This window comes from Melospiza melodia, chromosome 1, assembly GCF_035770615.1.
Source record: "Melospiza melodia melodia isolate bMelMel2 chromosome 1, bMelMel2.pri, whole genome shotgun sequence".
Lineage (NCBI taxonomy): Eukaryota > Metazoa > Chordata > Aves > Passeriformes > Passerellidae > Melospiza > Melospiza melodia.
This window is the reverse complement of record NC_086194.1, coordinates 173451382-173465843: the sequence shown is the minus strand read 5'-3', so window position 1 is coordinate 173465843 and position 14462 is coordinate 173451382. Positions and strand designations below refer to the sequence as shown.

At 56.6% G+C, this 14462-nt stretch overlaps 1 protein-coding gene across 1 annotated transcript in view; it reads left to right on the top strand.

Moving 5' to 3' along the window:
* Positions 1-14462, top strand: part of LOC134417613 (maestro heat-like repeat-containing protein family member 1) — a 51088-nt gene that overhangs the window by 25884 nt on the left and 10742 nt on the right. The window contains 5 exon segments of the mRNA XM_063155073.1: positions 1173-1287; positions 2289-2435; positions 6773-6961; positions 8755-8907; positions 9000-9134. Coding sequence (XP_063011143.1) covers positions 1173-1287; positions 2289-2435; positions 6773-6961; positions 8755-8907; positions 9000-9134 — 739 coding nt within the window.

The window sequence follows — 14462 nt, the reverse complement described above, 5'->3', positions numbered from 1 at the left end:
TCCCAGTGTCATTGATTCCTGTATGGAATTCCCAGAGTCTCCAATGCCAGTATGGAATTCCCAGTGTCTCTGATCCCAGTATGGAATTCCCAGTGTCTCCGATCCCAGTATGGAATTCCCGGTGTCACCCATCCCAAAATGGAATTCCCAGATTCTCCAATCCCAGTATGGAATTCCCAGTGTCACTGATCCCAGTATGGAATTCCCAGTGTCTCTGATCCCAAAGTGGGATTCCCCATGTCATCGATCCCACTATGGAATTCCCGGTGTCTCCAATCCCAGTGTGGAACTCCCAGTGTCACCCATCCCAAAGTGGGATTCCCGGTGTCTCCAATCCCAGTATGGAATTCCCAGTGCCACTGATCCCAGTATGGAATTCCCAGTGTCACCCATCCCAGTATGGAATTCCCAGTGTCACCCATCCCAAAATGGGATTCCCCATGTCATTGATCCCACTGTGGAATTCCCGGTGTCTCCAATCCCAGTATGGAATTCCCAGTGCCACCCATCCCAAAATGGGATTCCCGGTGTCACCCATCCCAGTATGGGATTCCCAGTTGTTTCCAGTCCCCCGTGGAATTCCCAGTGTCATTGATCCCACGGCAGAATTCCCTGTGTGGATCCATCCATCCACACCCACTGCGGAATTCCAGTGCCATGGATCCCACCGTGGAATTCCCAGAGTCTCCCATCCCAGTGTGGAGTTCTGCAGTCCCAAATCCCACTGCGGAATTCCCAGTGTCCCCAGTCCCACAATTTCCCACCCTTCCCGCGTTCCCCGTCATTCCCGTGGCCGGGCTCATTCCCTTCCCCGCTCCCTCCCCACTTCCACGGGATTCCAAAGGTCCCCATGGAAACCTCCTCCCTTTTCCTGCTGCATCCCTGGGATTCCTGGAGTATCCTGGTGCGTCCCGTCCCATCGTTCGGGAATAATGGGAAAAGAAGTCCCAAAATATCTGAGAATGACCCCTGGGTCGGGGTTGGGATTATCCAACTTTTGGGGAGCTCATCCCAAAGAAAACCCGGATGGGGTGTCCGGGATGTTCCAGATCTTTCCCTGGGGGTCAGTCCCGGTTTTCCGTGCTGGGTGCGGTCCTGCCTGGGGACAGGGATTCCTGGGGTTCCCAGGATTCCCAGAATTCCAAAGATTCCTGGGATTGGTGTTCCCCCAGGGCGATGGCTCGGCTCTGCGGGCCCCGGCTGCCGCCCATCGTCCGGAGCCTCATCCCGGTGCTGGGGAGCGCCTTGGAATGCCAGAGGGTGACCAGCAGCGCCTTCCTGGCCGAGGTGAGCGGGGAACCCGGGAGTGTCCGGATGGGCTGCACTCCATGCATCCCATGGATCCGTCCATCCATAGATCATCCATCCATGGATCTGTTTGTGGATCCATCCATCCATGGATCTGTTCATGGATCCATCTGTCCATAGATCATCCATCCATGGATCTGTTCATGGATCCATCTATCTATAAATAATCCATCCATGGATCCATGGATCCATCCATCCATCATCCATCCATGGATCTGTTTGTGGATCCATCCATCCATAGATCATCCATCCATGGATCTGTTCATGGATCCATCTGTCCATAAATCATCCATCCGTCCATCCATCCATCCATCCATCCATCCATCCATCCATCCATCCATGCATATCCATCCATCCATCCATGGATCCATCTGTAGATCCATCCATCCATGGATCCATGGACCCATCCATCCATGCATAGACCCATCCATCCATCCATCCATCCATCCATCCATCCATCCATAGATCCATCCATCCATCCATCCATAGATCCATCCATCCATCCATCCATCCATCCATCCATCCATCCATCCATCCATCCATCCATCATCCATCCATCCATCCATGGATCCATCTATGTGTGGATCCATCATCCATCCCATGGATAGATCCATCATCCAACCCATCTGTCCATGGATCCATCCATCCGTGGATCCATCCATCCATCCGTGGATCCATCCATCCATCCATCCATCCATCCATCCATCCATCCATCCATCCATCCATCCATCCATCCATCCATCCGTCCGTCCATCCCATGGATCCATGGATACATCCATTGATCCATGAATCTATCCATCCATGAATCCATCTATGAATCCATCCATGGATCCATCATCCTGCCCATGGATCCATCTGTCCATACATCCAACCATCTGCCCATCCATCATCCATCCATCCATCCGTCCATCCATGAGCTCTCCCCTCATGGATCCGGGGGGATTTTCCCGCCGTATCCCGAGGTTTTTTCCCTTCTCCAGCTGCTCAACCACAACGTGGTGAACGACCTGGTGCTGCTGGAGCCCATCGTGGACGCGCTGACGGCCCTGGAGAAGGACTCCTGCCTCCTGGTGCGCGTCCTGGCGCTGCGCGGGCTCGGCAACGTCGCCTCGGGCTCCCCAGAACAGGTGGGATGGGAGCAGCTCCGGGAATTTGGGATTTGGAGGGAGATCGGGAATGGATCCCCGCTTCCACAGGGGAAGGAATTCCCTCCAAAACATTGGGGTGAGGTTTTGTGGGAGCTCCAGGGATTGGGATGCATTGGGAGGCTCCAAATCCTAAAAATCCCGATTTTCTGGAGCCATTCCCGGGAATCCTGGGAAGTGCCAGGGCCTTTCCCTGGCCCCGTTTTCCAGGGACACCCAGGAACATTTCCAGGAGCTGCAGGAATTCCAGCTGGGATCGGCCCCTTTTCCCAGCTTCTCATGGGAATCCTCGGTCTCAGTTCATTCCCTGCTTCCCAAAGCCCCAAATCCCAGAATTCCACCAAATTCCAGGGGATTATTCCCAAAAATCCCAACCTGAGGTCATTCCTTGGATCCTGTCCCGTTCCCTGGGAGCAGATCCTGCCCTGGATCCCCCTGGATCCCTTCCATCCCACTTTTCTCCAGGATCAGCCCCCCGGCTCCCTCAGCCCCTTCCCCATGGGGAACTCCCCCATTCCCATCCCAACCATGAACCCACCAAATCCCTGTTTGCCCAAATTCCAGGGGAATTTTCCCAAAAATCCCAACATGAGGTTGTTCCCTGCGTCCTGTCCCATTCCCTGGGAGCAGATCCTGCCCTGGATCCCCCTGGATCCCTTCCATCCCACTTTTCTCCAGGATCAGCCCCCCGGCTCCCTCAGCCCCTACTGGGAACTCCCCCATTCCCACCCCAACCATGAACCCACCAAATCCCTGTTTGCCCAAATTCCAGGGGAATTTTCCCAAAAATCCCAACCTGAGGTCATTCCTTGGATCCTGTCCCATTCCCTGGGAGCAGATCCCACCGTGGATCCCCCTGGATCCCTCCCATCCCACTTTTCTCTGGGATGTGCCCCAACAGATCCCTCAGCCCCTTCCCCATGGGGAACTCCCCCATTCCCACCCCAACCATGAACCCACCAAATCCCTGTTTGCCCAAATCCCAGGGGAATTTTCCCAAAAATCCCAACCTGAGCCCATTCCTTCTTTCCCCATCCCTTTTTCCCTCAGGGCAGATCCCAAACTCCCCCTGGATCCCTTCAATCCCAGTTTTTTTCCAGGACAATCCCCCCCAGCTCCCTCAGCTGTTCACCAGGAATTCCCCCATTCTCATTTCACCTGTTTGCCCAAAATTACAGGAATATTCCCAAAAATCCCAATTTGAGCCCATTCCCTCCTTCCCCAACCCTTTTTCCCTCAGAGCAGATCCCAAACTCCCTCTGGATCCCCTCAATCCCACTTTTCTCTGGGACAATTCCCCCCCAGCTCCCTCAGCCACTCCTGGGAACTCTCCCATTCCCAACCATGAACCCACCAAATCCCCGTTTGCCCAAATTCCAGGGGAATTTTCGCAAAAATCCCAACTTGAGTCCATTCCCTCCCTCCCCATCCCTTTTTCCCTCAGAGCAGATCCCAAACTCCCCCTGGATCCCTTCAATCCCAGTTTTTTTCCAGGACAATCCCCCCCAGCTCCCTCAGCCTCTCCCAGGAACTCCCCCATTCCCATTCCCACCAAATCCCTGTGTGCCCCACATTCCAGGGGAATATTCCCAAACATCCCAACTTGAGCCCATTCCCTCTTTCCTCATCCCTTTTTCCCTGGGAGCAGATCCTGCCCTGGATCCCCCTGGATCCCCTCAATCCCGATTTTCTCCAGGACAATCCCCCCCAGCTCCCTCCCAGGGCTCTGTATCCCGGGTTTCCCACTCTGATCCCAGGTTTCCCACTGCGATCCCAGGTTTCCCACTCCGATCCCGGGTTTCCCACTCTGATCCCGGGTTTCCCACTCCGATCCCGGGTTTCCCACTGCGATCCCGGGTTTCCCGGCAGATCCCGGGTTTCCCACTCCGATCCCGGGTTTCCCACTGCGATCCCGGGTTTCCCACTGCGATCCCGGGTTTCCCACTCCGATCCCGGGTTTCCCACTCCGATCCCGGGTTTCCCACTCCGATCCCGGGTTTCCCACTCCGATCCCAGGTTTCCCACTGCGATCCCGGGTTTCCCACTGTGATCCCGGGTTTCCCACTGCGATCCCAGGTTTCCCACTGCGATCCCAGGTTTCCCACTCCGATCCCGGGTTTCCCACTCGGATCCCGGGTTTCCCACTGCGATCCCGGGTTTCCCACTGTGATCCCGGGTTTCCCACTGTGATCCCGGGTTTCCCACTCCGATCCCGGGTTTCCCGGCAGATCCCGGTTTTCCCACTCCGATCCCGGGTTTCCCACTCTGATCCCGGTTTTCCCACTCTGATCCCGGGTTTCCCACTCTGATCCCGGGTTTCCCACTGCGATCCCGGGTTTCCCACTGCGATCCCGGGTTTCCCACTCCGATCCCGGGTTTCCCACTCTGATCCCGGGTTTCCCACTCTGATCCCGGGTTTCCCACTGCGATCCCGGGTTTCCCACTGCGATCCCGGGTTTCCCACTGCGATCCCGGGTTTCCCACTGCGATCCCGGTTTTCCCACTCCGATCCTGGGTTTCCCACTCCGATCCCGGGTTTCCCACTCTGATCCCGGGTTTCCCGGCAGATCCCGGGTTTCCCACTCCGATCCCGGGTTCCCCACTGCGATCCCGGGTTTCCCACTCCGATCCCGGGTTCCCCACTGCGATCCCGGGTTTCCCACTCCGATCCTGGGTTTCCCACTGCGATCCCGGGTTTCCCGGCAGATCCCGGGTTTCCCACTCCGATCCCAGGTTTCCCACTGCGATCCCGGGTTTCCCACTCCGATCCCGGGTTTCCCACTGTGATCCAGGGTTTCCCACTCCGATCCCGGGTTTCCCACTCCGATCCCGGGTTTCCCACTCCGATCCCGGGTTCCCCACTCCGATCCCGGGTTCCCCACTGCGATCCCGGGTTCCCCACTCCGATCCCGGGTTCCCCACTGCGATCCCGGGTTTCCCACTGTGATCCCGGGTTTCCCACTCCGATCCCGGGTTCCCCACTGCGATCCCGGGTTTCCCACTCCGATCCCGGGTTCCCCACTGCGATCCCGGGTTTCCCACTCCGATCCTGGGTTTCCCACTGCGATCCCGGGTTTCCCGGCAGATCCCGGGTTTCCCACTCCGATCCCAGGTTTCCCACTGCGATCCCGGGTTTCCCACTCCGATCCCGGGTTTCCCACTGTGATCCAGGGTTTCCCACTCCGATCCCGGGTTTCCCGGTAGATCCCGGGTTTCCCACTGCGATCCCGGGTTTCCCACTCCGATCCCGGGTTTCCCACTCCGATCCCGGGTTCCCCACTCCGATCCCGGGTTCCCCACTGCGATCCCGGGTTCCCCACTCCGATCCCGGGTTCCCCACTGCGATCCCGGGTTTCCCACTGTGATCCCGGGTTTCCCACTCCGATCCCGGGTTCCCCACTGCGATCCCGGGTTTCCCGGCAGATCCCGGGTTTCCCACTCCGATCCCGGGTTTCCCACTGCGATCCCGGGTTTCCCACTCCGATCCCGGGTTCCCCACTCCGATCCCGGGTTCCCCACTGCGATCCCGGGTTCCCCACTCCGATCCCGGGTTCCCCACTGCGATCCCGGGTTTCCCACTGCGATCCCGGGTTTCCCACTGTGATCCCGGGTTTCCCACTCCGATCCCGGGTTCCCCACTGCGATCCCGGGTTTCCCACTGTGATCCCGGGTTTCCCACTCCTATCCCGGGTTTCCCACTGCGATCCCGGGTTTCCCACTGCGATCTCGGGTTTCCCACTGCGATCCCGGTTTTCCCGGCAGATCCCGGATTTCCCACTCCGATCCCGGGTTTCCCACTCTGATCCCGGGTTTCCCACTGCGATCCCGGGTTTCCCACTGTGATCCCGGGTTTCCCACTCCAATCCCGGGTTTCCCACTGTGATCCCGGGTTTCCCACTCCGATCCCGGGTTTCCCACTGTGATCCAGGGTTTCCCACTCCGATCCCGGGTTCCCCACTGCGATCCCGGGTTTCCCACTGTGATCCAGGGTTTCCCACTCTGATCCCGGGTTTCCCACTCCGATCCCGGGTTCCCCACTGCGATCCCGGGTTTCCCACTGCGATCCCGGGTTTCCCACTCCGATCCCGGGTTTCCCATTGCGATCCCGGGTTTCCCACTGCGATCCCGGGTTTCCCACTGCGATCCCGGTTTTCCCGGCAGATCCCGGGTTTCCCACTGTGATCCCGGGTTTCCCACTCTGATCCCGGGTTTCCCACTGCGATCCCGGTTTTCCCGGCAGATCCCGGGTTTCCCACTGCGATCCCGGGTTTCCCACTCTGATCCCGGGTTTCCCACTGCGATCCCGGTTTTCCCGGCAGATCCGGCGGCACGGCTCGCAGCTGCTGGCCTCCATGGTGAACGGCCTGGACGACAAGGACGACCCCAACAACCTGCTGGCGCTGGAGGCCATGTCCAGCCTCTCCAGGATCCTGGATCACCTGGAGGAGCGGGACGTGCACTCCACGGTGCTGCGCGTCGCCATCCGCATCCGGCCCTTCTTCGACAGCGTGAGGAGCCGTCCCGCCCGCCGTTCCCGGCGCTGGGAATGGCCTTGGGGCCATCCCGTGGCGATTCCCCAGCCCAGATTTATTTCTCCCTCGGGCTGGGATTTCTCCTGGACGTTCTTCCGTGATCCTGTGCTGGGCTCAGGGTCCCACTGGGATTGGCCCATTGGGATTCTCCCATTGGGATTTCCCTCCAGGTTTTCCCCATTGGATTTGTCCCATTGGGATTTTCCCATTGGGATTTTCTCATTGCAGTTGGCCCACTGGGATTTTCCCATTGGGATTTTCCCATTGGGATTTTCCCATTGCAATTGGCCCACTGGGATTTTCCCATTGGGATTTTCCCATTGCAATTGGCCCACTGGGATTTTCCCATTGGGATTTTCCCATTGCAATTGGCCCACTGGGATTTTCCCATCAGGGTTTTCCCATTGGAATTGGCCCATTGGGATTTTCACATTGGGATTTCCCGCCAGGTTTTCCCCATTGGATTTGTCCCATTGGGATTTTCCCATTGGGATTTTCCCATTGCAATTGGCCCACTGGGATTTTCCCATCAGGATTTTCCCATTGGAATTGGCCCACTGGGATTTTCACATTGGGATTTCCCATCAGGTTTTCCCCATTGGATTTGTCCCACTGGGATTTTCCCATTGGGATTTTCCCATTGCAATTGGCCCACTGGGATTTTCCCATTGCAATTGGCCCACTGGGATTTTCCCATTGGGTTTCCCCCATTGGATTTGTCCCATTGGGATTTTCCCACTAGGATTGTTCCATTGGGATTGTCCGACTGGGATTTTCCCATTGGGATTTTTCCATCAAGATTTTCCCACTGGAATTGTCCCGTTGGGATTTTTCCATCTGGATTGTCCCATTGGAATTGTCCCATTGGGATTTTTCCATCTGGAATTGCCCCATCGTGATTTTCCCACTAGGATTTTCCCATTGGGATTTTCCCACTGGGATTGTTCCGTTGGGGATGTCCCACTGGCATTGTCCCACTGGGATTTTCCCATTGCAATTTTCCAATTGGAATTGTCCCATTGGGATTTTCCCATCAAGATTTTCCCTTTGGAATTGTCCCATTGGGATTTTCCCATTGGAATTTTCCCATGGGGTTTTTCCCATTGGAATTGTCCCGTTGGGATTTTTACATCTGGATTTTCCCATTGGGATTGGGCCACTGGGATTTTTCCATTGAGATTTTTCCCGCTGGGATTGGCCCATTGGGATTTTCCCAGTGAGTTTTTCCCATTGGGATTTTCCCATTGGGATTGTCCCATTGGGATTTTCCCATCGGGATTGGCCCATTGGGATTTTCCCAGTGAGTTTTTCCCATTGGAATTATCCCATTGAGATTTTCCCATTGGGATTGTCGTCCCATCGGGATTTTCCCATCGGGATTTTCCCATTGGGATCGGCCAATTGGGTTTTACCCACTGGGATTGTCCCGTTGGGATTTTCCCTTTGGAATTGTCCCACTGGGATTGGTCCATTGGGATTTTCCCATTGGGATTCGTCCCTTTGGATCGTCCCGTTGGGATTTTCCCACTGGGATTGGCCCCAGGCTTGGGGGACAACAGGATTGGGATGGTGGGAAGAACGCGACGGGGATTTTGGGATGCCAGGGTGGGAATGGTGGGATTACCAGGATTGAAAATGGTGGGATCACAGGGTGGGATTTTGGGATCCCAGGGTGGGATTTTGGGATCCCAGGGTGGGATTTGGGGTTCCCAGGACGGGACCTCTGGGATTTTCCCCCCGTGATTCCCGTTTTTTCCCCGTTTTCCCAGGAGCACGCGGAGCTGCGGCACTCCTCCATCCTCCTCTTCGGGAACCTGTCCCGCTTCAGCCGCGCCGACTCCGAGGTTTTCTCGGAGCAGATCCTCAACGGGCTCGTGACGCTGCTGCTGCACCTGCAGGACCCCCAGCCCGATGTGGTCAAGGTGGGTGAGGCTTCCCGGCAATTCCCGGGGGTTCGGGCTGGGAGATCTGGGGATCCCCCCGTGCCCAATTCCCGGCATTCCCGGTTTTCCAGGCGTGCAAGTTCGCGCTGAGGATGTGCGGGCCCAGCCTGGGCTGCGAGGGGCTCCGGGAAATGTTCGGGAATCACCTGCGGGAGGAGCGGGGGCTGCACTACGGCGAGTTCGTCAACGACGCCGCCAAGTTCCTGGTGCGACAGCGCGGGGATTTTGGGATACTGGGATGTTGGGAGGTTGGGATGTTGGGACGTTGGGATATTGGGACATTGGGACATTGGGATGTTGGGATATTGGGATGTGTGGGGGCTGCACTATGGGGAGTTCATCAACGACGACACCAAGTTCCTGGTGCGACAGCGCATCGTGGGGATTTTGGGATATTGGGATGTTGGGAGGTTGGGATATTGGGATATTGGGATTTGTGGGGGCTGCACTACGGGGAGTTCATCAACAACGCCTCCAAGTTCCTGGCGCATCACGGGGATTTTGGGATTTTGGGATGTTGGGACATTGGGATATTGGGATATTGGGACGTTGGGATATTGGGATTTGTGGGGGCTGCACTACGGGGAGTTCGTCAGCGACACCGCCAAGTTCCTGGTGGGACATTGCAGGGATTTTGGGACATTGGGATGTTGGGATGTTGGGAATTTGGGGTATTGGGATGTTCAGATGTTGGGATATTGGTAATTTGGGATATTGGGATATTGGGATGTTGGGATATTGGGATATTGGGACATTGGGATGTGTGGGGGCTGCACTACGGGGAGTTCATCAACGACGCCGCCAAGTTCCTGGTGCGACAGCGCATCGCAGGGATTTTGGGATGTTGGGACATTGGGATGTCGGGACGTTGGGATATTGGGACACTGGGACACTGGGACACTGGGACATTGGGACACTGGGATATTGGGATATTGGGACACTGGGATATTGGGACACTGGGACATTGGGACATTGGGACACTGGGACACTGGGACATTGGGACACTGGGACACTGGGACACTGGGACACTGGGACACTGGGATATTGGGACACTGGGACATTGGGACATTGGGACACTGGGACATTGGGACACTGGGACACTGGGACATTGGGACACTGGGACACTGGGACATTGGGACACTGGGACATTGGGACACTGGGACACTGGGACATTGGGACATTGGGATACTGGGATATTGGGACACTGGGACATTGGGACATTGGGACACTGGGACACTGGGACACTGGGACACTGGGACACTGGGACACTGGGACATTGGGACACTGGGACACTGGGACACTGGGACACTGGGACACTGGGACATTGGGACATTGGGACACTGGGACACTGGGACACTGGGACACTGGGACACTGGGACATTGGGACACTGGGACACTGGGACATTGGGACATTGGGACATTGGGACACTGGGACATTGGGACACTGGGACATTGGGACACTGGGACAGTGGGACATTGGGACACTGGGACATTGGGACACTGGGACACTGGGACACTGGGACATTGGGACACTGGGACATTGGGACACTGGGACATTGGGACATTGGGACACTGGGACATTGGGACATTGGGACATTGGGACACTGGGACACTGGGACATTGGGACACTGGGACATTGGGACATTGGGACATTGGGACATTGGGACATTGGGATATTGGGACACTGGGACACTGGGACATTGGGACATTGGGACACTGGGACATTGGGACACTGGGACATTGGGTCATTGGGACACTGGGACATTGGGACACTGGGACATTGGGACATTGGGACATTGGGACACTGGGACATTGGGACATTGGGACACTGGGACACTGGGACACTGGGACATTGGGACATTGGGACACTGGGACACTGGGACATTGGGACACTGGGACATTGGGACATTGGGACACTGGGACATTGGGACATTGGGACACTGGGACACTGGGACACTGGGACACTGGGACACTGGGACATTGGGACACTGGGACACTGGGACATTGGGATATTGGGACACTGGGACACTGGGACACTGGGACACTGGGACATTGGGACATTGGGACATTGGGACACTGGGACACTGGGACACTGGGACACTGGGACATTGGGACATTGGGACATTGGGACATTGGGACACTGGGACACTGGGACACTGGGACACTGGGACATTGGGACATTGGGACACTGGGACACTGGGACACTGGGACACTGGGACATTGGGACACTGGGACATTGGGACACTGGGACACTGGGACATTGGGACACTGGGACATTGGGACATTGGGACACTGGGACATTGGGACACTGGGACACTGGGACATTGGGACATTGGGACACTGGGACATTGGGACACTGGGACATTGGGACATTGGGACACTGGGACATTGGGACACTGGGACATTGGGACACTGGGACACTGGGACACTGGGACATTGGGACATTGGGACACTGGGACATTGGGTCATTGGGACACTGGGACATTGGGACACTGGGACATTGGGACATTGGGACACTGGGACACTGGGACACTGGGACATTGGGACATTGGGACACTGGGACATTGGGACACTGGGACATTGGGACACTGGGACACTGGGACACTGGGACACTGGGACATTGGGACACTGGGACAGTGGGACATTGGGACACTGGGACATTGGGACACTGGGACACTGGGACACTGGGACATTGGGACACTGGGACATTGGGACACTGGGACACTGGGACATTGGGACATTGGGACATTGGGACACTGGGACATTGGGACACTGGGACAGTGGGACACTGGGACAGTGGGACATTGGGACACTGGGACATTGGGACACTGGGACACTGGGACACTGGGACACTGGGACATTGGGACATTGGGACACTGGGACATTGGGACATTGGGACATTGGGACACTGGGACACTGGGACATTGGGACACTGGGACATTGGGACATTGGGACATTGGGACATTGGGACATTGGGATATTGGGACACTGGGACACTGGGACATTGGGACATTGGGACACTGGGACATTGGGACACTGGGACACTGGGACATTGGGACACTGGGACATTGGGACATTGGGACACTGGGACACTGGGACACTGGGACACTGGGAAATTGGGACACTGGGACATTGGGACATTGGGACACTGGGACACTGGGACATTGGGACACTGGGACACTGGGACACTGGGACATTGGGACATTGGGACACTGGGACACTGGGACACTGGGACACTGGGACATTGGGACATTGGGACATTGGGACATTGGGACACTGGGACACTGGGACACTGGGACACTGGGACACTGGGACACTGGGACATTGGGACACTGGGACATTGGGACACTGGGACATTGGGACATTGGGACATTGGGACACTGGGACATTGGGACATTGGGACATTGGGACACTGGGACATTGGGACACTGGGACATTGGGACACTGGGACAGTGGGACATTGGGACACTGGGACATTGGGACACTGGGACACTGGGACACTGGGACACTGGGACATTGGGACACTGGGACATTGGGACACTGGGACATTGGGACATTGGGACACTGGGACACTGGGACACTGGGACATTGGGACACTGGGACATTGGGACACTGGGACATTGGGACATTGGGACATTGGGACACTGGGACATTGGGACATTGGGACATTGGGACACTGGGACATTGGGACACTGGGACAGTGGGACATTGGGACACTGGGACATTGGGACACTGGGACACTGGGACACTGGGACACTGGGACATTGGGACACTGGGACATTGGGACACTGGGACATTGGGACATTGGGACACTGGGACATTGGGACATTGGGACATTGGGACACTGGGACACTGGGACATTGGGACACTGGGACATTGGGACATTGGGACATTGGGACATTGGGACATTGGGATATTGGGACACTGGGACACTGGGACATTGGGACATTGGGACACTGGGACATTGGGACACTGGGACATTGGGTCATTGGGACACTGGGACATTGGGACACTGGGACATTGGGACATTGGGACATTGGGACACTGGGACATTGGGACATTGGGACACTGGGACACTGGGACACTGGGACATTGGGACATTGGGACACTGGGACACTGGGACATTGGGACACTGGGACATTGGGACATTGGGACACTGGACATTGGGACATTGGGACACTGGGACACTGGGACACTGGGACACTGGGACACTGGGACATTGGGACACTGGGACACTGGGACATTGGGATATTGGGACACTGGGACACTGGGACACTGGGACACTGGGACATTGGGACATTGGGACATTGGGACACTGGGACACTGGGACACTGGGACACTGGGACATTGGGACATTGGGACATTGGGACATTGGGACACTGGGACACTGGGACACTGGGACACTGGGACATTGGGACATTGGGACACTGGGACACTGGGACACTGGGACACTGGGACATTGGGACACTGGGACATTGGGACACTGGGACACTGGGACATTGGGACACTGGGACATTGGGACATTGGGACACTGGGACATTGGGACACTGGGACACTGGGACATTGGGACATTGGGACACTGGGACATTGGGACACTGGGACATTGGGACATTGGGACACTGGGACATTGGGACACTGGGACATTGGGACACTGGGACACTGGGACACTGGGACATTGGGACATTGGGACACTGGGACATTGGGTCATTGGGACACTGGGACATTGGGACACTGGGACATTGGGACACTGGGACATTGGGACATTGGGACATTGGGACACTGGGACACTGGGACATTGGGACATTGGGACACTGGGACATTGGGACACTGGGACATTGGGACACTGGGACAGTGGGACATTGGGACACTGGGACATTGGGACACTGGGACACTGGGACACTGGGACATTGGGACACTGGGACATTGGGACACTGGGACACTGGGACATTGGGACATTGGGACATTGGGACACTGGGACATTGGGACACTGGGACAGTGGGACACTGGGACAGTGGGACATTGGGACACTGGGACATTGGGACACTGGGACACTGGGACACTGGGACACTGGGACATTGGGACATTGGGACACTGGGACATTGGGACATTGGGACATTGGGACACTGGGACACTGGGACATTGGGACACTGGGACATTGGGACATTGGGACATTGGGATATTGGGACACTGGGACACTGGGACATTGGGACATTGGGACACTGGGACATTGGGACACTGGGACACTGGGACATTGGGACACTGGGACATTGGGACATTGGGACACTGGGACACTGGGACACTGGGACACTGGGACATTGGGACACTGGGACATTGGGACATTGGGACACTGGGACACTGGGACATTGGGACACTGGGACACTGGGACACTGGGACATTGGGACATTGGGACACTGGGACACTGGGACACTGGGACACTGGGACATTGGGACATTGGGACATTGGGACATTGGGACACTGGGACACTGGGACACTGGGACACTGGGACATTGGGACATTGGGACACTGGGACACTG